The sequence below is a fragment of the Gymnoscopelus microlampas genome (assembly GCF_963454915.1).
Source record: "Gymnoscopelus microlampas genome assembly, chromosome: 18".
Taxonomy (NCBI): domain Eukaryota; kingdom Metazoa; phylum Chordata; class Actinopteri; order Myctophiformes; family Myctophidae; genus Gymnoscopelus; species Gymnoscopelus microlampas.
In genome coordinates, this window is record NC_139955.1 from 1,452,524 (window position 1) to 1,479,624 (window position 27,101).

Below are 27,101 nucleotides of genomic sequence, written 5' to 3' on the forward strand. Positions count from 1 at the left end.
CAAGGTTAAACCAATGTTTTTAATCGATCTTTATTTCACAAAAAAAAAGGAAACGATGCATTGAAAAGTCAAGTTTGTGGCTCTTGTTAAACTACTGCAAAGGAATTGACACGTCCTCTATACAAAGAACAGATATGGTGAGCAATATTCACAATAATTCCCAATCCTAATAAAATATAGGCATATGCTTACATTCATTACATCGTCCCTTTTCAGGTATCATAAAACATGCCTAAGTGAAATACGACTGGTGAGAAAAAGGTAAGGGGGGTGTGTGTCATCTACATCCGAGTGTATACTAGCCATGTCACACAGAAAGTCTTGCTATAGAGCCATCTAGCCAGCTGTGATCTTGTGAAAACTGAAATCTTCAGAATGTTAATTGAACAGGATTTATCAGCATTTTATAATAAGCACATCAAATGTCATAAAAATTGTTCCACTTGCTGCAAGCCATCGCCACACACTCATACAAATGAGATTTTAAGCTGAAGCATTAAGTCATGCTTATCCCTCAAAATAAAGACCAAAAAACACTTTGGCTTCTCTGTCTCCCAACAACATGCTGAACCCAACATGAACCATTTAAAAAAAAAATTACATACTTCTTAACGCTGCATGACTAAGAAATTTAGACGTATTCCCTAACAGCGGCGGCCTCAGCAAATAACGACCGCTGGTAAAAGCCAGGAGAGAGACTCCATGACTTTCACAACAACTTCACAAAGAAATAACAGGAAAGCTGGAAAGAAAGAAAAAAAAAGTTAAAATGTCTGCCTTATGAAATCTTAAAAAGCCTTTTATTTATGTTATCAAACGCAAGCTTTATTAGTCTTCAGAACATGAGGAATGATTGTCTTTGAGTTTTGTACAAAGTCACTGTCTTGCTTTGTCGCCACTGGCTTTGCCACCATGACAAGGTATCAGCAGATGTCAGCAGAGGGCCAGTTTGAAAACTGAACTTCTGTAGGGGGACTGAAATTGTGAGGTAGCTACTTTCGTACGTTATTTTTGAAATACTTGCCCTTTTCACAGTTGAGAAGTTTGCCTGGAGAAGAGTTCTGAGAAGTAACGACACCTGAGGTTGGCAATGTAAACGATGCTGGTGATTCCCCCCAAAACAACCCAAATGTTGGGGGGGGGGTCCAATTTTGGTGGCAGTGGTTGTGTCTGCCGTGTGTGACGCAGAGTAACGGGTAATACCACTGGAGTGAAACACTGGGCAGTAAACTTGAGACTAAAAAGTACTGAAGGTGGTAGACCGGGTGCTATTCAGCTGTACCTGAGCATAGAATTGGTCTTGTAACTGTGGAGATTAACCTGTTAAGATCACAGCTTTATTTCTGTTCTCACTGGAGGAGTCGTGCAGCAGTAGTTACCTAAGTCAGTGTGCAGTGTCATGGGTCATGTAAAGAGGCCGCCCTTGGGCCATCGTAGCCACCATCTTTATCCAACAGGAAAAGAACTGTACATACAGAATGGGATCCTTATTCCATAAAGCAGGCATTTTTTACATCATTTATAATCATATCTAACAACTACATACATGTATATGTCACATATGTAGGGGCTACACAGGCTTGATTTATACTTATGCACCGTGTCACGTGCTGAAAACAGCCGATCTGCCAAGCTCACGACGCGTCGGGCTTGTAGATCGGCTATTTTCGGCACACAAACCAAGTACAAATCAGGCTCCAGGGTGCAGGAAACAGGAAAGGCACATCCATCCTCTTCATCCGCAGGGTAAAAAGTTGTCACTTAGCAGCTCCTAGGGTTTGCTGTCATTGAAACAGAAACACAGTTAAACCACATGTACAGTAGTACCAGTGTGTCTATATAAACCACTGCTTCTCAATGTCTGGTATGGGGACCACCAGGGGCCCAAATGTACAGGTCTAACTCTTGAGTGAACGAATGGTCCTTATGGTTCCATTTGAACACTTTCAGAGTTGAGTACGGTAAACACTGAAGATTTTACAGTGGGGGTAGCCCAATGCATATCAAACTGGGGATCCTTGAACTAAGCTATCCTGGAACCCAAATGTACACTGTAAAATCCTCCGTTCGTTAATTTTGAGAGTGTACAAATAGAACCAAATGGACCCATCCGGAACCAAGGGTCCATTTGTACATTCTTGGAGTTACAGACCCACAACGGGTTCATTTGTCCCCAGACCCATTGTTGAGAACCATATAAACTGCTATTCAATGCTCAGTAATTGTTGGACAAAATGTGTCGAGTGGAAATGTGTACATTTTGACAAGGTGTGACAACGCATGAGACAGCCCCGTACCTCTTGGATCAGACTACTGCATTTGCATCCTAAGCAGCCGTCGCTTTCCCTGAGTGGTAGAACAAAGAAATTTATGTTAAAGCCTCAATCTGCGATTCTAAACAACACACCATTTAAATCAATCTGGATTTAACAGAGTATGTTAATACAATAACTAATACATCTGTAAGGTAGAATATGTTAATACAATATAAGTACATCTGCAGTGGTTGGAGGTCTCCTTCTCTTCCATTGAGACATTAGACCCTGGTGTCAGGTAGGACACCTACTGGTTGACGGACGCATGAAGCTCACAAACCCAATGTCTCCCGTGGACAAGCAGATATTCCCTCTTACATGAGCGGTACATGTCTGGTGTCCCACGTGTGGTTCAAATCACAGTATTACAGTTGCTAATTATCCCTCTCCATCAGGAGAGGGCATACAACTCACAGAATGTACAGTAGTAGTAGTTTAACATTAAAGAATCCTGATTGGGGAAAATATGGATATTGTTGTCGGATTGTTTCTGCCCGACAGCAACGATATTATTCCCATCGCTAGTTCAAGAAACTTGTGTGTAGATTAGTATGCTACGGTATGTGCTGGTTAGTTTTAGTAGTCAAGTTACCTGGTACCTCAGGGACTTCATCATCATCTGGAGCTGGGATGACTCTGCCATGCATGGGTCCTATTCCCAGCACCTTGGGCCTGTTGTCTGTCTGAGGCGCTCCGTCCAGTATTACAACTATGTACTCCTTCTTGGGAGCTTCTGCCGGGGCCTCCACAGGGGCCGCTGGAGCCTCTTCCGTCACTGGTGGCACGGCCTCGGCCGGTGCAGGCTCAGCAGCTATGACTTCAGCAGGGGTTTCTACAACTGCTGCAGGGGCCTCTGTAACTGGTGCAGCCTCAACTGGTGCAGGGGCCTCTTCAACTGGTGCAGGGGCCTCTTCAACTGGTGCAGGGGCCTCTTCAACTGGTGCGGGGGCTTCTACAACTAGTGCAGGGGCCTCTTCAACTGGTGCAGGGGCCTCTTCAACTGGTGCGGGGGCTTCTACAACTAGTGCAGGGGCCTCTTCAACTAGTACAGGGGCCTCTTCAACTGGTGCAGGGGCCTCTTCAACTGGTGCAGGGGCCTCTACAGCTGGTGCAGGGGCCTCTTCAACTGGTGCAAGGGCCTCTTCAACGGGTGCAGGGGCCTCTACAACTGGTGCAGGGGTCTCTACAACTGGTGCAGGGGCCTCTTCAACTGGTGCAGCCTCAACCAGTGGAGCCTCTTCTGCTGGTGCCCCCTTGACCTCTTCAACAGCAGCTGCCGTCTCCTCTATTATCTCAGCCACCATGGGTACCTCTGAGGTAGAGGCAGCAGCCAGCACTGCAACACAGAACCCAGCCACCCAAAAACATCACTCTACTGTCACAGTGAAGACTAACTCCCATTTCCCCCAATAGCTAACTACTGTTTCAACTGGGGTTTTAAGTCAGACTGCCTAACCATGACTTAGAAAAAGATGCTGAGAGATGAGGTGCTGAACCATGAGAATTAGCTTCACGATTTTCTAAAATCCCATTAGTAGGGGCGTCACAATATATCGTCCCACGATATAGCGCAATATTAAAACTTCACAATGTGTTTTTTGGCTGTTGAAAGTTACAGGAGTTCTTACTGTATGGTGTGCGATATGTAATCATTAATCATGTCTTCCACCATCATATTCAAGGGCTTTTGGAGAAAAATGATCTGACTCACTTTTAGTTTAGAGCACTGCAGAGGGGAGGCGTGTGTCTTTGTACAGCGGACGCTCGTTGACCTTCGTTAATGTTACATGCATCAAGGCAATAATGTTTCTGCACTGTCAAGGCCTACATCTATTCTAAGATAGCATCAAAGCCAAATATGTTTTACAAGCGACCCTCTCTGGTATTATAGCCATTTTGTTCCGAGCTGTTAATAACTACGCTACAATTGGTTGGCAAAGTCCAGATGACAACAATATGAGGTTATGTCCCTTAAGCTTGTATAATTGTAAAGCACTTTAAAACAAAAAGTGCTTCATAAATAAAGCATGTTTAAACTGAAGATGGACAATGTTGATAATTGTAATAAAGAAATAGATTATATCTTATCGTATCAATATCGTGAAATTTGTGTATCGTGACACCCCTACCCAGAAGTGATAAAATATGTTTGTCTACTGTTAAGGGTGTCAACCTGCAGATGCAATGAAATCCCCAGAAAGAGACCAGCAAAGAATCTAAAATGCTTTACAGTGGCATCAGGGACAGACCAACCAACCGTGTTTCCCCAGAAAAAGACGGCTTAGTAGAGGCTTTTGCTTCCAATGAAATTGTTGAAATGCCTGTTTTTTACTGTTATCCAGATGCTTAACCATAAACTTTACTGTAAAAAGTAGAAATTTACTTTAAAAAGAGAGGAAAATCTATTTAGCCCAATACCATAGTCAGTCAAAGACGTGTGCGTTAGTGAAGTAAAATATATCCCACAGGTGCACTTCTAATGATATGAAAAGTGTGTATGAAATCAGAGAATTGGGTGCAGAAAGCAAGCAAAGCAGCAGAGGGCAAGGCAATGAAGAGTCTGGCAAATCCCTTACAAACTATAACAAAGAGGGATTCAAGGTGCATGGAGGAGATTGTGAACAGTGTCCGTGTGTATTGCATGCCAAATGTTTTGTACCATGAAAAATGTCTGTTGCCATCAAATTTACAACCTGAAAATGTGAAAAGGCCTGCCTGCCAAATATCACCAGAAAGAGGCACACCAAATTGAAGCATTCAACATTTAAAATAGCTTCCTTATGTGTGTGCTGATTTGTAATCTGTGAAATGTTGACTACACTTTTACTAGTTTAGTGCCAATTCATAACTTGCCGTCTGTGTTTGGTGCATTGATTAGGACTGTTACAACTAAAACATGAACTGCCAGAGCTTTCTGCACCCAAATGCCCTGCAACAGGTGTAGTCATTAACGCAAGCAAACCAAATTCAGGCAAATTAAAGACGGGAATAAATCTTTCCGGTTTGATAATACTTTTATTTTATGGCTCAGTGAATTCCCTTAAACCATTTCATTATAATTTTTTAAAATATCCATTTATAAGCAGAATCTAACGAGTCCACACAAGGTACCGAGTTGTCCAGTTGTTGTTGTTGTTAACCTTACGAGTTCTTTCACTTTCCCTTTTTTGAATAAAAACAGCGCAGTAGTTTTTTTTTACACAGCTTGTACAAGCTCGTCACACACAGCTGCGCGGCGGACCAGTTTTAACATTACAAAGATGTGGGTACCAACTCTGTGATATCTGGCAGAGAAGCAGCACAATTAAAAACAATTTAAAAGGTAACAAAAGACAGTGTTCATAAAATCTCCCAAGAAACAGCCTGAGCATTGGTGGTCAGTGGTCACATCAGAAAAAAAAGATTTAAGAAAACCCTGAAGTGAGGTGTGTTACTGGTCATTTCACGGTGTGTACTCTAGAACAGTGGTTCCCAAACTACTTAGCTCGAGACCCAAAAGAGAAATTTGATGTCTCCCCGGGACCCAAATTAGTGAAAATAACCGATCTACAAGCTCATAACATGCCGCGATGTGACGTGTTGTGATCTTGTAGACAATATTCAATATTTAATTTATTTTGAATGGAATTCTTTAAAAAAAAACGTTCAAATTAGTTTTCAACTTTAACATTTTTGAAAAAAATAATTCAAAACAAAAAAGAAAGGGGTATTTACACGCGACCCATAAAGATTAGTCCGCGACCCCCATATGGGTCCCGACCAACTGTTTGGGAAACAGTGCTCTAGAAACTTGAGGTATACAAGGTGAGAAAGGTTCAACTCAACCCTATGTGGAAAGAGGTAAGTGGAAAGGTAAGATGAAGGTGTTTTTGGTCAACACAGTACGGAATCGGCCAATTTAGGTACATGAGAAATCCTATACATCTACTCCAAACACACACCGGAAAAAAAAAAAAAGTAATCTCAAATCATCATCTTGTGACGAAAGAGGGAAAATAACAGAATAATTTACTCTGTCTTCTTCTCAATCCTCACATATATATTATACGGCCTTCTTCTCAATCCTCACATATATATTATACAGTATTATGCACACAACCCCGTCTTTAACATCCTCTCCAATAAATACAAAGAAAATATATATCTCAGAAAGACAATAAAAGAACACAAAACTGTGAGAGGTGAAGCCTGGTTTGTGGGAAACGGAGGCTAACCTGTCACTAGTGGTTCAAATGACTGACTGACTGGAGGAAGTACTGTAGGTTTGACTGGTTTTAGTGTCCCTAGTAGAGTGATCTATATAATCTCTGGATGGATTACGCAATAACCATTAAAGTCATGAACCCTAGCGTCCCTTTTCTGTGGCTGACATTCGGCGAAAATAGCAGATCTGTAAGCTCACAAGCTTGTAGGTAGGTCATTTTCAGATACTTTGTGTCAAGTGAAATCAGGAGGGGGCCTAGAATAGGGCCCAGGGACTCCTGTCAACTAATTATATGAGGTTCAGTGGTAAAGATTGAAGCTGCTATGCGGCTTGGTACAGTAGTACGGCCTAAACAGACAGAAGCTAGATGCATACGGTTTTGAGACCATATGTGAGAGAAGGATTTCCAAAAAACATTACACAATGATAATAGCATTGGAAGAAAATGTAATTTATCATACATGTATCACTGTGATTGTATGTGGGGTGGTTATCTGTTAATAACAGCGGTAGTATCATTTAACTGCTTCATCTGTCAATAAACAATTCAGTTTAGCCAATATGCTAAGCTCAAACACATTATCTAACCCAAACATTTGACAAAATGTGGGACTAAGATTTTAGATCTAAAGTGTGTGGAGTTTGTTTTAATAATGCCAACTGTAATAATTCATTAATATATAGTGGGGAATTCCAATTCCAAGTTATTATGTCAATCCAGAGATTACCATAGATCATAGTGGGATCTGAGATCAGAGATGTGTATAATGCCACCCTACGGTCAAGGATTATATAAACCAGGATAGGACAGACATTCTAGCCCATAGCATGCACCATAGGCGCACTGGGAGGCAAACTGGCGCCGGAAGAGCGATGGAACCCATCGAGTTAATACAGTATTCACAGTAATCACCCTGGCAGATTCATCAGGTTTCCAGGCTCGACAGCTCAGCTCTGTGCTCTTTAGATACCTCAATAAAATTATATAGCACATAGAAAAACAACAGATCAGAAAACAAGGTGCAGGTGGCAATTAAAAGACAGTTTATTCATGTGCTTGTCCTGCCGGCTCTCTCCCACTTCGATGCATTCCATGGAACTTCCGGCTCCAGTTTGCCTCTCAGTGAATGGCGTTTCTGTCCTATCCTTTGCTCATATAATCCTTGCCTGTGTGTGTGTGCGCGCACCTCCCTGTGGTGTGTGTGTGTGTGTGTGCAACCTCAGGCCTCGGCAGCCTCAGAGGCTGGTGCTTCCTCCTCCTCAGGGGGAGGAGCCGTACCGTTGCTCTCGGCGACCGGCGCCTCCTCCTCTGCGGCGGCAGCGGGCTCGGCGACGGCCTGGGCCGCCTCCTCCACGGCCTCGGCCACTTGGGCCACCTCTTCCGCCACCGCCTCCACCTCCATGGCCGCCTCGGCGACGACCTCTGCCACCTCGGCGACGACCTCCGCCACCTCGGCGACGACCTCCGCCACCTCCTCCACCGCCGTCTCGGGCTCCGCTGCGGCCACCTCTTCTGCAGCCTCGGGTTCGGCCGCGGCCTCCGCTACGGCCTCGGGTTCGGCCGCGGCCTCCTCCGCTACGGCCTCGGCCGCGGCCTCCTCCACTACGGCCTCGGGTTCAGCTGCAGCCTCCTCCACTACGGCCTCGGGTTCGGCTGCGGCCTCCTCTGCCTAGGGTAGACACGATCATTACATTTTAGTTGACAGTTAGTAGTGGAACCAAAAAAATCGGCGATTAATTGATTTATATAGTTAATAACATAAATGAAAATTATATTTCCGTTTGCCTTTTAGGTTTTGTAAACAAGAGAAAAAAAATCTGCACAGGGCAGATATGACAAATAACTTATAGGAATATTTCACTTTCAAAACATTTTTGGTAATTTTATCGTCTACTCAGGCTTTTGTGAGCCCCCAGACAGTTTTTAAGTTGATTGATTGATTCAGTATTTAGATATTTGATATAAATTTTATCAGACACGGCGCCTTCCTATACAAACCCATTATAACTTCAAACTCCATTTTTAACATGTTAGATTAATCAAAAACACCCTTCCTTGGTTCTGGTGACTCATCCTGCCCTCCTAATACGTGAGGGGGCCGTGTTTTTACAGGGCCAGAGCTCAGCTCTGGACCTGTTTTGTTATTGGCAGTATTCTGTCACTTCTTCTTTTTCTTCTGCCACTTTTCGCAGTTCTGGCTGAACCGTGCTGTCGCTTTTTACGAAACTCGGCCATATGGTAGATGGTCATGAAAAACGATCAAAAAATAATTCTCACAATCTTTCGTCCAAAGGTGGCGCTATAGCACTCAATTGAAAATGCCAACTTTGAACAGGTACAACTCATGCCCTGTTTGACCTACAGCCATGAAACTTGGATACACATATGCGTCTCCTCATGCTGAACAACTTTCACACTCGGACTTTTGACCTCTGACCTTTAGATCTCCCACCATTTTGAATTATATGAAAAACAGTCATTGGCTCCTAACTTCTGCATTTTTTCACTTATGGAAATTCCGCCGCCTAGAAGTTGTCGGCAGAGGTCCAAAGTTCAAGTGTTAAACGTTTCGTGCAGATTGCTCCAAAATCCTAGGATTCCATAGATTTTAACTATTGCAGTTTTATGAAAATTATTCATCTGCGCCTAACACATACATGCAGACTCACATTTCTTTGAAACTTTGCAGAAATGTACAGGGTCATTCCAAATATCACTGAAACCAATCTTACTCCAATTGGCCAAAGGGGGGCGCTATAGCAATTTTTTGAAAATGCAGACTTTAAACAGGCATAAGTCATGCCTCGTTTGGCCGAAAGTCGTGAAACTTGCTTACACATGTGCCTTGACTCATGAGGAACACACGTATCGATTTGACCATTAAGCTCCGCCCTTAGATTTTCCGCAATTTTGAGCAGTTTGAAAAATACTTGTTTTTGCCAGTTCTGGCTTAACCGTGCATACGCTTTTTACGAAACTCGGCCATATGGTAGATGCTCATGAAAAACTACCAAGAAATAATTCTCACACTCATTCGTCAAAGGGTGGCGCTATAGCACTCAATTGAAAGTGCCAACTTTGAACAGGTACAACTCATGCCCTGTTTGACCTACAACCATGAAACTTCGATACACACATGCGTCTCTTCATGCCCGACAACTTTTGTGGTCTGACTTTTGACCTCTGACCTTTAGATCGCCCACCATTTTGAATTACATGAAAAACAGCCATTGGCTCCTAACTTCTGCATTTTTTCACTTATGGAAATTCCGCCGCCTAGAAGTTGTCGGCAGAGGTCCAAAGTTCAAGTGTTAAACGTTTCGTGCAGATTGCTCCAAAATCCCAGGATTACATAGATTTTAACTATTGCAGTTTTATGAAAATTATTCATCTGCCCCTAACACATACATGCAAGACTCACATTTCTTTGAAACGTTGCAGTAATGTAGAGAGTCATTCCAAATATCACTGAAACCAATCTCACTCCAATTGGCCAAAGGGGGGCGCTATAGCAATTTTTTGAAAATGCAAACTTTAAACAGGCAAAAGTCATGCCTCGTTTGGCCGAAAGTTGTGAAACTTGCTTACACTTGTGCCTTGACTCATGAGGAACACATCTATCGCTTTGACCAGTGAGCTCCGCCCTTAGATTGTCCGCAATTTTGAGCAGTTTGAAAAACACTTAAACACAGGATTTTTCAGCTATTTGCGTGAAACTGTATCATCTGTGTGATCTCCTTTTTCACAGTTCCTTGTCTGTTGGTCCAATGGCGTCTCCCTTAAATGAGTGCCTCACAATATCAAGGTCGTCAGTTCAAGCCTCACTTGCAGACTTCATTTAAGTTGAATTGCAAACAACATGACTGTATCAATGAATACATGTGCAAATGGTAAAGATAACCTGAAATGCATATTTGAGAGTACGTTTTTCAACGTATGACATACTTCATTCTGAAAATAGCCGATCTACAATCTCAAAACCTTTCATATAGCAACGTGTTTCTGAGCTTGTAGATCGGCTGCTTTCACTGTTTTCGGTTGCGAGGAGACATACAATTTCTCTATTGGTAAATGGTTTGTGAACGAGTGATCTTAGTGTTGGCTTGGTTCATGACAGAAGGCAAGAGTTTATGATCTTCAACAGACAACATCAGCTTGGACAAAACTATAGCACTATAGGTAGTGTCGCAGCCTATTAGTCCGAAGGTTGAGAGTTCGATTCCTGTTAATGGCAATAGGTTGAGATGTCCAATCAATCCATTCTGTTTTTCTCTCTCTCTCTCTCTCTCTCTCTCTCTCTCTCTCTCTCTCTCTCTCTCTCTCTCTCTCTCTCTCTCTCTCTCTCTCTCTCTCTCTCTCTCTCTCTCTCTCTCTCTCTCTCTCTCTCTCTCTCTCTCTCTCTCTCTCTCTCTCTCTCTCTCTCTCTCTCTCTCTCTCTCTCTCTCTCTCTCTCTCTCTCTCTCTCTCTCTCTCTGCTGCTTGCAGCTATATTTTCATCGCTGCTTGCAGCTATATTTTCGATTACTTTTTTCATTTATTTTATTGAATCGTTTTCATTTTCCCCAAAAAAGGACAATGTCAGTCACCAGAACCAACTACAGGTGTTTCTGATGAATCTAACATGGTTAAAATGGAGTTTGGAGTTACAATGGGTTTGTATAGGAGGGGGGGGGGTGTCTGATAAAATGAATATCAAATATCTAAATACTGAATCAAGCAACTTAAAAACTGTCCGGGGTGCTCCCAAAAGCCAGAGTAGACGATTTAAATGGCCAAAATATTTTTGAAAGTGAAAAATCCCTTTAAATATACGAAGAAATGACCGACAATTACCGGTTACAATCAAAGTCAAATGTATTCTGGCCAAAACAGGCCATATATACTGCTAAAAAAAGCATTTTTGTTTTGCAGTATATTTTATAATAGTATACTTAAAAAAATAGCCGATCTACTAGATCTAGTGTGTAGATCGGCTATATACTGCATATACACAGATTTTCAACACATAAATGAACGATTCTGACGATTAGGCAAAATGATTGCGGTAATCAGAAATGAATTGCGACAGGCCTACCTCTGCCACGGCCTCGGGTTCGGCTGCGGCCTCAGGCTCCGCCTCCTCCGCCGCGGCCTCGGGTTCGGCCTCCTCTGCAGGGGCAGCCGCCTCATCGTCTCCTCCCTCAGCTGCCTCCTCCTCTGCTCCCTCTGCTGCCGCCGCCGCCTCCTCCTCTCCTCCCTCCTCCTCGGCTCCCTCGCCCTCCTCGGCGGCCTCCTCTTCCTCCTCTCCTCCTGGAAAACAGGATGAAGGGAGGAGCGTCAGAGGTGGGCACGGGGTTCGACCGCCAATACCCCACTCACACACACACACACACACACACACACACACACACATTGCATCCTGGAAGCAGCCTGCAGCCTGATAACAACCCCTGCACCCTGACTGACGCATGCCGTTTGAAAAACTTTATATTTAACAAATACGTAAAATGATAAATACAATCACAATTGTTAAGATTTAAGTTATGAGCCATTCTTTAAAATAAAAATAAACATCACCAAGGGGTGATGATATTTTCCGACACGCTAAGAATAGTCTCTCATTGCTGTTCCACAAGCTGATCCAAAACACACTCACACCACTCCAAACACACACACACACACACACACACACACACCACTCAAAATACAGACACACACACAGAGCCATGCCACTCCAAACCTTTACCGTTCCACTCGTGACACACACACACACCCCACCTGCGAACCCCCCTCCCCAAGCAAAGCAAAGAGCCAACAGTAGCACAACATTCACCACACAAACCGCCATGCAAAAAGACAAAGAAAGAACGAAAGAAAGGACGTTATTGACAAAACGACGGGTTAGGGTCAGGCGTTGAGGACAGCGGGAAGCACGGGTTAGCGTGTGAAGGCGTTCGTTAGGTTCTTACCATCCAATTACATCCAACTACAATCTACTAGCTGGAACTCTGCAATTCTGATAGTTAGATAGACACTGAGACAGCCCATGTAGTTTGTGCGTGTTTAATTGTAAACGTTTTTCTCCCCCCCCCTCCACTGATTACACATTTACATTAATCCATCAACATTTATTTTATGCTAGCCAACAGTTCAAACATGAAGCAATTTTATGAGGCAAAATGAGGTAAACAGGGATTTGTGCGTTTTTTTTTTTTCCCTTTCGCTTTTTTTGGTCGTTAACATCTATCGTTACAGTCCTTCAGTGGAATGAAAAGTAGAATGAATAAAAGGTTGAAGCGTTATCCAAGCGTGAAACGTTCCGACAGACACTCCCGAGGTGGAGTGTGGGGCTTTTCTTTAGCAGTACAGGACATGAAGAAAGAGGAGGGATGGGAGGATTCTCCCGTTCGTTCACATCCAATCACGGTCCAGTTCTAGGACCAATCACGGTCCAGTTCTAGGACCAGAGGCGGTCGCAGAGGACCTTAGCTTTACCATTACACTGAAAAGAGTAAAAAAAAAAGGGGGGTTAGAGAGGAAACGGGAGATTAATCTTCAAATAACTGAACACACATTATAGTGTCACTGTTAACTAACCACAAGAGACTACCGATGCAGAGTTGGCTTTGTATTGGGTCAGGTAGGAGTCTCACTTGGAGAGCTCATCCTTATTTCTACTTCACTGCACGACCGTATCAGTCGACGAAAAGAACTGGAAAACGTTATTTCTCGTTGAGTGGCACAGATGTATAAATGAATCCTCATGCTTAGTCATGTGACGGTGTCAATAGCTGCTGAAAACTGCTGATCCACAAGCTCAGAACGCGCAACATCATCAGCTTGTGGATCGGCAGTGTTTTAGCCAGCGACACCGTCATATGGCGGTGTATACAGTGCCTTGCAAAAGTATTCACCTCCCTTGGCTGTTTACCTATTTTGTTACATTACAACCTGTAATTTAAATGTTTTCTAAATCAGAATTTGATTTGATGAATCTGCAGGAAATAGTCTTAGTTTTGAAATGAAAAATATACATATAAAAAAATGATTTTTAAAAATAAAGAACTGATAATTGGCATGTGCATATGTATTCACCCCCTTTGTTATGAAGCCCCTACAAAGTTCTGGTGCAACCAATTACCTTCAGAAGTCACATAATTAGTGAAATGCAGTCCACCTGTGGGCAATCTAAGTGTCACATGTCACTATATACACACCTTTTCTGTAAGGCCCCAGAGGCTGAAACACCTAAGCAAGAGGCACCACCAACCAAACACTGCCATGAAGACCAAGGGACTCTCCAAACAAGTCCGGGACAAAGTTGTTGAGAAGTACAAGTCAGGGTTGGGTTATAAAAAAATATCCAAATCTTTGATGATCCCCAGGAGCACCATCAAATCCATCATAATCAAATGGAAAGAACATGGCACCACAACAAACCTGCCAAGAGAGGGCCACCCACCAAAACTCACGGACCGGGCAAGGAGGGCATTAATCAGAGAGGCAGCACAGAGACCAAAGGTAACCCTGGAGGAGCTGCAGAGTTCCACAGCAGAGACTGGAGTATCTGTCCATAGGACCACAATTAGCCGTACACTCCATAGAGCTGGGCTTTATGGAAGAGTGGCCAGAAGAAAGCCATTACTTTCAGCTAAAAATAAGAAGGCATGTTTTGAGTTTGCAAAAAGGCATGTCGGAGACTCCCAAAATGTATGGAGGAAGGTGCTCTGGTCAGATGAGACTAAAATTCAACTTTTTGGCCATCACGGAAAACGCTATGTCTGGCGCACACCCAACACATCCCATCACCCCAAGAACACCATCCCCACAGTGAAACATGGTGGTGGCAGCATCATGCTGTGGGGCTGTTTTTCAGCAACAGGGACTGGGAAACTGGCCCGAGTCGAGGGAAAGATGGATGGTGCTAAATACAGGGATATTCTTGAGCAAAACCTGTACCAGTCTATAAGTGATTTGAGACTAGGACGGAGGTTCACCTTCCAGCAGGACAACGACCCCAAGCATACTGCTAAGGCAACACTTGAGTGGTTCAAGGGGAGACATATAAATGTGTTGGAATGGCCTAGTCAAAGCCCAGACCTCAATCCAATTGAGAATCTGTGGTCAGACTTGAAGATTGCTGTTCACAAGCGCAAACCATCAAACTTGAAGGAGCTGGAGCAGTTTTCCCTTGAGGAATGGGCAAAGATCCCAGTGGAAAGATGTGGCAAGCTCATAGAGACTTATCATAAGCGACTTGCAGCTGTGACTGCCGCAAAAGGTGGCTCTACAAAGTACTGACTTTAAGGGGGTGAATAGTTATGCACATTGATGTTTTCTGTTATTTTGTCCTACTTGTTGTTGTTTGCTTCACAATAACAAAACATCACATCTTCAAAGTTGTAGGCATATTCTGTAAATTAAATGATGCAAACTTTCAAACAATCCATTTCAATTCCAGGTTGTGAGGCAACAAAACACAAAAAATGGCAAGGGGGTGAATACTTTTGCAAGGCACTGTAAATCTGGCTATTGTCTACATGGAGTGGGCTTGAGTTGCAAATGTAGAAATTTGGTTTAATCGTTTTCTGTTTTACTAAATGAGGAAGCAGGGTGGTAGAAAGGACGGAAAGTGAAAGCGGGGAAGGAATGTGAGGAACATTAAATATTTAAGCCAAATTTATGCTCCGTTGAGCGATGGTGTCGAGCACAGAGAACGGGCGAGAATAGCAGACCTACGAGCTCACAACACGTCGCATCTACGACACGTTGTGAGCTTGTAGGTCGCCTATTCTCAGCACTAGTCACTGTTGCGCCATGAAGTATGACTTTGACTTTAGGCTGATGTGTTGTAGCGTGGAAGTGTGTCAAAAGATGAGGCCCCCTGTTCTGATTAAACAGGTCTTTCAGCCTTGAGGAACAAGTTTATTTAAGGTGAGGCTGGGTTGAGGTTCATGCAAAACAATACTTTACAGAGAAGAGACACAGGTTGTTAAGCTAAATTACTAATCTCTGCTTATCAGAGAGTGTTATATCCAAACAAAAAATAAAACCCACTAACGGCTTTGTAGGTGAGATGTACTCAACACATACATATGACTCTGGATATGCAAGCAATCTACAAACACTAGGTAGGTATAAACTACAATTCAACTTCTTAAAGATGATCATCTTTGTTAAGGCAGCCACAAACTGCTGCTTAAGTGGCTACAGTGCAAATCAAAATAACCCACAAGCAGGACTCTCAAATTGACTCTACTGTAATTTCAAGGATGAAAATGTCAAATGATACTTCAATATTAGCAATAATACACAAGAGGTTGTGGTATATTGTGATTACATCACAGCTATAGGGGGTGTTATTTTAAATACCTGTTGCAATGATATAATATGATACATCATGTCCTTGAGTTTATTATTGCCTTCACAACATAGCTGCCAGCAATTAGCGAGATTCAGCCACAATTTTAACTGACCATTACGTTGCTAACCAAATCCTAACAATGTGTGCCAATGGGAAATAACAATGTGGATCTGTCTTTTAAATAATGTTATGTAGATCTCTTGATTGATACTGTATGTGCATTTCCACTGTCTTCCAGCAGATTTCGTCAGAGTAAATTACATTATGTTACATGCAACATCATTTACTCTTAAGAAATCAGCAAGTTAACACTGTTAATTGTACATAATACATTTGATGCATGCTCAACAACACAGTTGTCTCAAGCTGATTAGTAAAGCCTGATTTATACCTGGTCGTGTGCCATGTTGTGCATCCGAAAATAGCCGATCTACAAGCTCACTGAGCTTCTATATCGGCTATTTTCGGATGCACAACAACCGGCACGCAACTAAGTACATATCAGGCTTAAGATCATGTGTTGATACTTTAGTTAGTTCATCTAGCCTCATTAACGACACTACTAGAGCTGCATAATTAATCAAGAATAACTGAGAATCGTGATCACAGAAGCACAATGGAATGTGGATATTCCATACCATTTGACCAAAGATTAGCGAGCAACAAAAGGCATTTAAAAAAAAACATCATTATCAATAACTGATTAATAATCATGATTACAATATAAGGATCGTCATTTTAGTCATGCAGCCCTACACTCTGCCCAGCGATTAATCAGAACAGAGGACCTGGTAAGCAGCACTGAGCCTCCAAAGACAGGGCCACAATGAGTCATTTATGGGTAATGCATGCTTTGAAATGTACTGTATATAGTTTATACACATATACCGGCAATAATAATGATGCAAAATTGTCTGTCAATTCCCTTTGTAAATCCTAGTTAAAGTGTTATTATTAGTAAGCTTTAATAGAAAATAGAGAGAATCCCAAGATGGTGAAAAACCACTCAAGAACATGCTTCAGAGTTCTTTGAGCCCAGATCAGAGATTAAGAGAGCATTCAGATCAGTGTTTAGAGAACATTGAGACCAGACATTGGAAATAAGATATATATGAGGCATCACAGGACTCACCCTCCTCGTCCTCACCCCTGCCTGCAAACAAACAAATAGACAGACAACCAACAGTGTCATTGCTTCGCACACACACACCATATCAACACAGAACACAAGTCATAACAACTTCAACGACAACGCTAAGACAGCAATTTCCTCTGCATCATCAGCCTTGACATGTTTACCGTACCGCCATGTCGACTTCGGCCAACACTCTCACTCGGGCCATTATGTTTGGCGAGTTGTCGTACGCAGTGGCTGCACGCTTGCAGATCACAATCGGTAAACAAACTTGACTTCAGACTGTGAGCGGAAAGCAAAGCCTCTACCAATTACGTCTAATCTCGATTTCTCTTCTGTGTCTGCGGCCTTGTGATCCCCATCTGAGACTGGCGGAGTTCCGGTTTGAGTTAACCCATTCAATCCGGGAACGCATCTCTGTAATTTGAAGATTTTTTTTGGCTACTCAAAAAATAGCAGATCTACAAGATCATAGCGTGGCACCGAGTGCTGCGCTATGAGCTTGTAGAACTGCTATTTTTTGAAAAATCTTGGAAAATGTGCGCAAATCTTTGAATATATATTTTTTAAAGCGAACATTTTTTACGCAAATCTTTGCTTCTGGGGGATTCTACAAATGTCTTATAAACAGCTTTTTGAAAAAAAACTTATGTTGTTATAATATTAGTGGTTCTCAAAAATGTCAAGGACCACCCAAAATGAATGTATGTAAATGTATTTGACCGTGGACTCCATCTCAAAATATATTGTTCCAGGGACCCCCACCAGAAGCAAAGATTTGAGGGTTTTTTTTTGCATTAAAAAATTAACTATTGCTTTTTTCATAAAATAGCAGATCTACAAGTTCATAGAGCTTGAGCATATCTGCTATTTTTGAATAGCCAAAGAAATCTAAAAATGACAGGGATGCGTTCCCGGTCTTAATGGGTTAAAGAAGAGAGAAAATAAATAGACAACCCATCTTGGCAGAGTATAAATAGTCGTCATTTGAACAGCAAGACGTTTTGGCAAGGCGAGTAATAGTAGTAGTAGTAGTAGTAGTAGTAGCAGCAGCAGCACATGGACGAGGAACTCTAGAAAGATGGCTGGACCTGACTAGACAACATGAGAGGAATGACCAGACGGAACTGTTTGGCTAGGAGCAGCACGGCTGTTGACATGGGGATGACCAGACGGAAGTATTTGGCAAGGAGCACGGGAGTTGTTGACACACGGAACGAGAGAGAGAGGCAGAGAGCCAGAGAACGCCTGTGCAGGCATGTGTGAGGAAGATATAGTGGATAATGAAGTTCTATGGCGTTTACAGTACATGGTCCCCACTTCTTTCTTTGTGGTGTTTTTTGTCACAGTAAATTTGCACATTATGTGAAATTTGTCCTCTGCATCTATCCATCATATTTTGCTATTATTTACACTATGTGGCTACATACTAATTGACTATTTTGATGGAAGTGCAGTATTAGTGGCAAGCGCCCAGGGAGCAGTTAGAGATTAAGTGTCTTGCTCAGGGACACTTTGAAACATTGAAACATGAATGATTAAAGGGTGTTATATTTAACCCATTTAGACCTGAGGCCGATTCTCAAAACGCCTTTTAAATCCTGACCTTTTTTTCCTGAAAAACTTCAAATATGTATAAAGAAATTACAAAAAATGTTTGTTGCTACTTGCTATATACTGTACATACGGGAACCCCTTTTGTCCTGAAAGGTATAGTTACAAATAGGGGTTCCCGCCCAAAATGGGTTAAAGTACCTCTAAATTGCAAAAAAAAAAAGTACAAATTCCACTTGAGTAAAATGTACTTAATGCAGTTACTTTTCACAACTACATAACACTTACAAAGCAGGAGGCAATGGGGATAACTACAAGGCTAATTCTAATCAGCACAAGGTTTCAGTGTCCAGTCTCTCAAACATCTTCATGTCAAGGACCCCCAAATTGGTAGATTGAGCTTTGAGAACTGAGTGTGTGTTCCTGGACTGTGCATGTTGACAGCTTTAGGCGTCACGGTGGGTGGGTGTGGTCAGTCAGTGACATTGCACTTGACACCGACATAAGTAGAGGATAATCCCAGGTCATCAAACGGTCCCACAATCCTTTGCCTGGATCACGTTGCTCCTTTTGTTCAGGGAGAGCTGGAACAGACCAACTAAGGCACTAAGTTAGAGTTGTCTGGTACAGACCGTGTGTAAATAGTGGCTTTTAGTTACCTCACTTAAAGGGGGTTGAATCCCTAGGCTGATTTAGTAGTTTGTTTTCAGGTTAAACAATACAGCAGGGTAAAACATGGCAGCTTGCCATGTTTTTACCTGATTGTACACTGTGATGTAAGCAAAACAGCTGCAGCTAATCAGATTAATAATGGGTGTGTAATGTAATGTAATGTCGATTACCGTCTATTTGCACATTGGCACACTACGGTAAATCTAAAGCCCAGTCTGCCAATGATTGCAACGCAACAAGTTGCAAATGCAACCACTCACAACAGAATACCCAAACTGCACCGACCTCCAACGGGTCAATTCAGACTCATTGCGTTGCGAATCATTGGTGCGCACTGGGCTCCCATTATTAATTTGATAGGCTGCAGCTGTGTTGCTTATTAGCCTGCCATATTTTTAATCTGTAGGGCAATGGATGATAACAAATTATAATAGATTATTATTGTGGACACTATCACTTCACGCCGATGATTAATCCAGATGGCATCCATATACCAGTGCATCACTGTTGCTGCGTTTAACAGTGACTAAGCAACAGGCTACAAGTACTTTTCAATGGAAGGCAGTGACATGAAGATAAAAACCGACAGTCTGCACTTGTCACCACTCGACTCGCTCAAAAAAACGTTGAACCGGCTTCCATTTTTTTCGGCACTCCAATGATGCGGTGAAGCGTCAATCATATTTCTATTTCACCATTTCCTCTCCCCTTCTCTCTTCACTCAGTCCCTGCTCTGTTCCGTAAATGTTAGAATAACTCCTTAGTTCCCCTGTGCCATTTAAACCTGTCTCGGCCACAATGTACCTGTGCTGGCCACGCTAGGTTGTTTTGTAGGTTTTGTCACCGCCAGTGTGAACGCAGCATATCATAGACCAGTGGTCCCCAACCAAGAGTCCGGGGCGCCAAAGGACCAGGGCGTAAGGCCTTGTTAGTTTGGAAGTAATCCAAAAACATTTTGCAAACAATCTAAACTTACAAACAAACACGACGAGGCACCGTCAGTTTTTGAGTGCATGAGAAGTGTGCACATGGCAAATGGGCTTCAATTGGTTTAGAGAAGAGGAGGGGGATGGCAATTTATAGAATGCCAATCTGTAGAGTGTTTAACTTCACAGCTGGGGTCTTGTCACAAGCTCCTGTTGCCGTCATTAGGGTCTAGTCAACAGCTGTGCCAAGGCCCATTTCCACTTCACTATTCTCCTTTTGGTTGTTTCAGCAACACTGCTGATGTTGTTTATACAGTAAGAGTAATATGTTTGTACATAGAATATGACTATTCAAGGACAGCCTCTTTGTTAGTCTGGACAACTAGAAGAAGGGTCTGAGATTGGGAGATTTTTCTTTTTTTCTTTCTTGTCCTGCTGTTCTTATGCTTGAATCTTCAATAACATGTTCCCACTTCAAACCTTATCCATAATAGCCTGGACTTACTCTTGGGAGGCCATGGTTTGGGTGTCCACTCTTGCCTGCCGGGCCGGGCTTTGATGTCTGCGACACGCTCGTTGAACCGTTCGTGATCCCCCATTGCAGTGCTATATGCCTGCAGAGAAAAGGACATTGTCAAAATCACTTTTGTAACTTGATAATGCTTTTTGTGAAATACTGCACATATATTCATTAAATGGTTGTGTAAGTTAAAACTTCTCAAATACAAACTTTAATCAATCAAATCTTTTTTGTATTTGATTCGAAAAAAAATGAAAATATCCAGCATCAGTAGTGCTTTATTTAAGACAAACCAAATCAAGAGGGTAATGCCCAATTCATTTTCAGGCGGCACGCACCGGAAATAGCAGTAAATGTTAGCCGTACTAAGAGGTGTTCGTATAAGAGTGAGACCACAGCATGGCATGGATAAATCCACATCTTTAATAGGAACTTCTCATCACACAGTCAATCGTCCGGCATGGCAGCCAGGAGAAGAGCCCCCAACACAAATCTTTAGGTATTTATCCCCTCTGGGAGTCAAGCAAGAGTAGCTAAGCAAGTCCTTGTGTGTTATTTCATGCTATAAAAGGTGACACGGGACAGTTGAAAAATAGGTGACATGAGGATCAGCTGTTTTACTGACTCAGCAGGGGGGGGGTTGCGACAGTACTGTGAACCAAACAATCTTAACCCATTCAGAAATAGACAGTTGTCAACAGTATTGTATTCACATTCACACTCTTTAAGCTAACACAACCATTATTAATCTTTTTAGCTGCTATAGTTTCATTCTTCAAAATGTCTTCTAAATCCTAACAGTTTTCTGAAAACCGTATGTAGCTAAATCAGTGGTGCTCAAACCTTTTCATGTCAATGAAAAAAAAAAAACTTTATGTATTTGGCTGCCGACCCCCATCTCAAAATATTATGTTCCAGGGACCCCCAGAAGCAAAGATTTTCACTTAAAAAGTGTATGTATGTATGTATGTATGTATGTATGTATGTATGTATATATATATATATATATATATATATATATATATATATATATATATATATATATATATATATATATATATATATATTAAAAGATTTGCGATTATTGGTTATTCGATGATTTTTCAAAAATAGCAGATCTACAGTACAAGCTACAAAACATCAACAATACAGGGGAACAGATACCACAACGAAACTTATGCGGCCTGCAACTTGTAGCTCGGCTGATGTTTGTGTGCGTGCAGCCGTCGTGTGACCAAGTTGAAATGGAGCTTCGATGAGAGGAGGAAAACGGCGGACTGGATGGAACTTACGTAACCACAGGATGCGGCGAAGGCTCCTGCACACAGCACGGTGTAAAGGATGTTCTCTCCCGACGGGCCGCCTCCCGGGAGCGACGACATGGGCCGCCGCTGGATCACTGCCACAAAAACATCACAACAAAGTCACATGTCATGTCATTCTCAAACATTTCGTTTTGCTTCAGCACCGCCTTTTAGTACCCTTTTTACCCAACCACAACGCTTTTACTGCGAGAGAAAACCTGTGCAATTGAGCTGGATGGGAAATTATAGATTCATCAACCCCCATGGGTGAAACACGATAAACTTAAGACCGACTGTCTTTAGTGCCGGTAGCCATGAAAATGGCTCTTCTCGTGCATTATATTAGGACAATATCATGTCACCAGAAGCAGGGATGCGTGTTTCCAATGACTCTTATAGGAGGGCTTTTATAGGAGGGAGTATTGTCTGATCAAATGATTATGAAATATTTAAATATTGAACGAGGCAACTTAAAAACTAAAATTATCCCAGAAGCGTTTTTTAAGTGAAATAATACTTAAGGCCCCATTTTAACTTCAATAAGCTCACAACACCTTGTCTTTTGTGTCATTTTTGAACATTTTATTCGTCGATGAATTGGAGTAGTTTGATTACCGTACTTGTTGCACACCTATATCATCAAACTGAAATGAACAGACACCAAAAACCTGTTCGCAAATCAGTTGAACAGCAGCATGCTATTGGAAGTGGTGGTCGGCAGTAATGCTGTGTATATACTGACGGGTATAAGTCGTAGTCATTGAGTTGAACATAGCAACCCTGGTGGCTTTAAAAAGATTGCCACTGTATTAGGCCTAATGTGCTACTTAAACACATCAGCTGCTGGGAGGGAGAGGATTGGTGACGAAGCACATTTACACGCACCGTCACTCCATGATCCCTCCTTTTCTGATTGGATTTAGAGCCCTGGGATGGGACAAAAATATGCCTTTAACGAGCCCTCGTCACTTACTTACACTGTAAGTGTATAGCAGATCTGTATAGCAGATCTACAAGCTCAATAGCTCATAGCGCGGCACCGAGTGCTGCGCTATGAGCTTGTAGATCTGCTATTTTTTTTTTTATCGTTATTCGTAAATTTGAGCAAATCTTTGAATATATATATTTTTAAAGCGAACATTTGTAACTCAAATCTTTGCTTCTGGGGGATTCTACAAAAGTCTTCTAAATCCTAGTTTTTTGAAGAAGAAAAAATATGTTGCTATATTCAGTGGTTCTCCAACTTTTTCATGTCAAGGACCCCCAAAATTACATGAAATTTGGCCACACCACATAATTAAATATGTCCTTTAAATTGTCTTGTTCATTTGTAGTCTCTGACCATGTATTTATTGATACATTGCTCTTGCACAATAAAGCCAAATGTAATTCCACTTAACGTTAGAGTACCGGCAATCATGTTACACAGGGTCACGTGAAGACGCCCAAAAGCTTTCTCTTCACTTCACTCACTGTGATGAAATTCAGGAGCTAGGAGTGCAACAGTTAACCAAAGTAAATTATTTCATTCACTGCACACAAACAGGCGTGTGACAGGTGCCAGGAGCTGGTGTTCATTATGATCAGATAATCTTTAGAGTTATCCAATGTTATCCAATCAGGAGAGACAACTCTCATACAGGACAAACAAGTGAAATGAGCAGACAAAATTGGAACTACTCTATACAATTTAAGCTGATAAATGGGTACTCTGTCCTGATTGGATAAAATTGGCAACCCACCTGAAAATGTATTTTCTGCTCAGTAACGCGCTGGAGAGAAAAAAAAACCTTGAATTTACCCATCAAAAATCATTTACATACCTTTAAAATGTAATACACATGCATGCATAAGAATAGCTAGGTCTCATTAAAACCACTTAAATCCTATATTGACCAGCGTCTCCCAGGGGTTTACTAGGCCCTCTACTTTTTTGCACTCTACTCCAAATCTCTTAGTAGCTTAGTAGCTTGTGTAGCTACAAGCTCACAACGCATCACAAACTTGGAGATCTGTATTGTATTTTCGCTGAATGGAAACAGTAGGATATTTTGTAGTTTGTTTTCCACTTCAGGTTAAAAACTATAGCAGCTAAAAATATTAATAATAGTTGTGTTAGCTTAAGGAGTGTGAATGTGAATACAATACTGTTGACAACTGTCTATGCTTGCACAATGCACATCGACATAAAAAAACAACCGCAAAGGTGGAACGTTTTAGAGCATTTTAATATGCAGCAGTAGTCACAGAAACTAAAGCATCGCCCTATTGGCCGTCGTCAGCGCATCACTGACAAATACGCTGACGAAGGCCAATAGGCCGAAATGCCTTCGTTTCTGTGACTGCTGCATTTTAAATGCCAACCTTAATCTAACACAGCCATTATTAATGTGCTTAGCTACAGCTGCGTTGCCTACTAGGCTGCCATGTTTCTAATCTGCTGTAGTTTTTTAACCTGAACTGGAATACAAACTACAAATTCAGCCTACCTTTAAGGAAACTGTGTAATAATAATAGCAACATATTATGCCCAGTCCACACCAATGATTCAGTGCAACAAAACCATTGCAATACGTTGCAGAGATAAATTGCAGCGGTCTGAATTGACCCGTTGCAGGTCGGTGCAGTTTGGGGATTCTGTTGCATGTGGTTGCAAAGTTGCAAGTTGTTGCATGGCGAATCATTGGTGTGGACTGGGCTTTATATACAGTACACGCCATCTCGCTCTTAGACTGTTGCCACAACGTCGACCAGCATAAGGATTAGCTGACCCCTCATAATCTCACTAACGAATCCACTCTATAACCTCCCACCTCCACCCGCCCCACTCCCATCGGTGTTCATTATACAGGCTAATAGGCTCTACTGGTGTGTGAAAGTGGTGACTAGCGATATGGTCAGGATGACTGGCACAGTGTTAGGCCAGGGTATGTTGCTTTAGTTAAAGGGTGCTGGGGGCTGCTGGCTGGGGTCAATAGTCACGGGTGGCCCAGTACAGCTCATCTTGCGGCAAGGCTCTGACCCATTTGTCACAGCAGTGCAATGAGTTCATGCATGGAGGCACGTAGGGCTGTTAATGGTGGGCTGGACACTCCTAAAAACTGCTCTCTCTTTTCGTCTCTCTCACACACACACACACACACACCTACACCTCTATGTACTGCTTTATAGCCGGTCAACAGAGAGGAACCTCGCCTTTGCGACGAAGGCTCTGTATAACCAACACGTTACCAATTTAGCCCCAAAAAAAGTCTTTATTTCCTTTACATTTATTTTTAAAATGTCAAAAACTGTGATGCCAGGGTTACGAGCAAACGGCTGGTCATGTTACTGTACCATGTTTTAATTGGGAAAATCAAAGCACCCATTGGGCAAGCATTAAGGTTACACATCGTTAGTAAGGTGAAGGTTAGGAGGAGGAACATTTGGTGTGGTTCAGGACGGTTGGGATAAGGATCTGTGGGGGGCCTTTGTGTACGCCCGGCTGGGTGCGTCTAGTTTGACCATGTCCAACGCCAGAAATACATTTTAGGTGAAAAACATGGTACCCAGGGCTCCCCAGGGGTTATTGAGGGACACCCCAGCAGGCCAGCTAAATGATACATGTACAAGAATAGCTGTTTAATTAAAGTTTCACTGTTATCTCTAATGGAATTCTGGACAAAATGACAAAATCATGTCAACACACAATAGAAAATATCAAAATCAGGGGCCCGTGGCCTAATGCAGTGGTCCTCAAAAGGTCCGGGAGCCCCAGAGGTCCTTGAGGGAGTTCCCCACTCTTTTTGATAGTGAGGAACCAAATGGTCCTTACAGGTTTGTAACTCAAGAGTGTATACAAATTATAAATGGTTACGGGTCCATTTGGTTCCATTTCCATAACTGTGCTATATTTAATACAAAATCCCATCTTTTCCAGTGGTTTGAGAATGTGCCATCACCCCCACCCACCGACCAGCGGCGCACATGTCCCATACATTCCCCTGCTATAGGCAGTGCAGTGCAGTCTTTAAAGTGAGCCCACTGTCACGCTGCTCTGTACCACGTGTCCCTCAACACACAGGAACCTTCCTCCATGTATGTGTCACACATGATCCAATGAAGGTCACATATCACGGAAAGGTGTTTCTAAAAAACACCATGTATGTGTGTTTAATGAGTCGACACAGCCCGTCAGTTGTAGCAGAGGGTGTGAGGTGTATAATTTCCAAAGAATAATGGTTATGCATTAGATTGTAGACATCTTTATAGAATACAAAAACAAGGCTGGTGTTGTTGTCGACTGTTCAGATTCAAGTGCGTGTCGGCTGGCTGGTCTTAATATCAGACCTATTGGTGAAATAAACATCAAAGATTCTTTGCTACGAGCATAATATGCTTGTATTGTATCTAAATTGGAACACACACACACACACACACACACACACACACACACACACACACACACACACACACACACACACACACACACACACACACAGCAAATCAATCAATATAAAGAGGCTGATCACCTTCCAAATCGAACAGGCCTACTGTCGCATATAGCTTTCTATATTTAGATCAACAGCGGGGACCACATGAAGGGGGAAAAAGCCTCTGTCTGCATCGTTTGCATCGTTTACAGAAATCACATTATGACCTTGATCTCCCCCCACACGATGCCAACGTTTATCTGCCAGCTTGGAGAAGTAGCGACCATCACAACCCGCATGGATCGGGGACAAAATGTTCTCTAGTGTTCGGCGGAATTTACGCACAGCCACAACAGTAGTCGGGCCACGATGGCTCACAACGTTGGAGCTGCTGTGTGAGGAGCTATAATCGGCCAGATTGCGTCAGATCAGATAGAAGCTTAAAAGAACCTCAAGTTCATGCTAGTCGGATGGGTTCGTGGTGATCGTGTGGGAGGAGGAGGGTTGAAATACGTGTGATCGCCCCCCAGGAAACTCACCATGCTGCCGGGGTACACTGTAGGCTGCTTTCCTCGCCAGAGGCCCACATCTCTGCCAGGCTGCCCGGCACGAAAACATCTTTGGGCTGGCTGTGTGTGTGTGTGAGGGACTGAGGAAGGTTATCTCTTCAGCAAAGGACAGAATGAATGCAGTGATCCTCCTCCCTCTGTGATCT

General features: G+C 42.5%; 1 protein-coding gene across 4 annotated transcripts; it reads right to left on the reverse strand.

Annotated features, from left to right (window-relative positions):
• mgarpa (mitochondria localized glutamic acid rich protein a) lies at positions 1-27,101 on the reverse strand. 4 transcript variants are annotated; one of them, XM_084041352.1, is made up of 10 exons: positions 26,926-27,101; positions 21,963-22,069; positions 20,656-20,764; positions 16,996-17,016; positions 11,595-11,809; positions 8,124-8,189; positions 7,799-8,090; positions 2,915-3,651; positions 2,298-2,346; positions 1-1,781 (listed from the first exon to the last, which is right to left on the reverse strand). In XM_084041352.1, the coding sequence occupies exons 1-9, from the start codon at positions 27,002-27,004 to the stop codon at positions 2,311-2,313; spliced, it is 1,662 nt and encodes a 553-aa protein (XP_083897478.1). In that variant the 5' UTR covers positions 27,005-27,101; the 3' UTR covers positions 1-1,781; positions 2,298-2,310. The 4 variants fall into 4 exon arrangements, with proteins under 4 accessions (XP_083897478.1, XP_083897476.1, XP_083897475.1 ...); XM_084041350.1 differs by having other exon boundaries at positions 7,799-8,183; XM_084041349.1 differs by having other exon boundaries at positions 7,799-8,189.

Bases quoted from the DNA above. Each gene is read 5' to 3' on its own strand.
- mgarpa (XM_084041349.1), bottom strand. From the start codon at position 27,004: ATGTTTTCGTGCCGGGCAGCCTGGCAGAGATGTGGGCCTCTGGCGAGG. The intron at 3,652-7,798 runs GTACGGCTCCTC...TCTGTGTTGCAG, and splicing joins GCCGGTCGCCGAGAGCAACG to TGCTGGCTGCTGCCTCTACC. The intron at 2,347-2,914 runs GTACCAGGTAAC...TCTACCACTCAG, and splicing joins ATGATGATGAAGTCCCTGAG to GGAAAGCGACGGCTGCTTAG.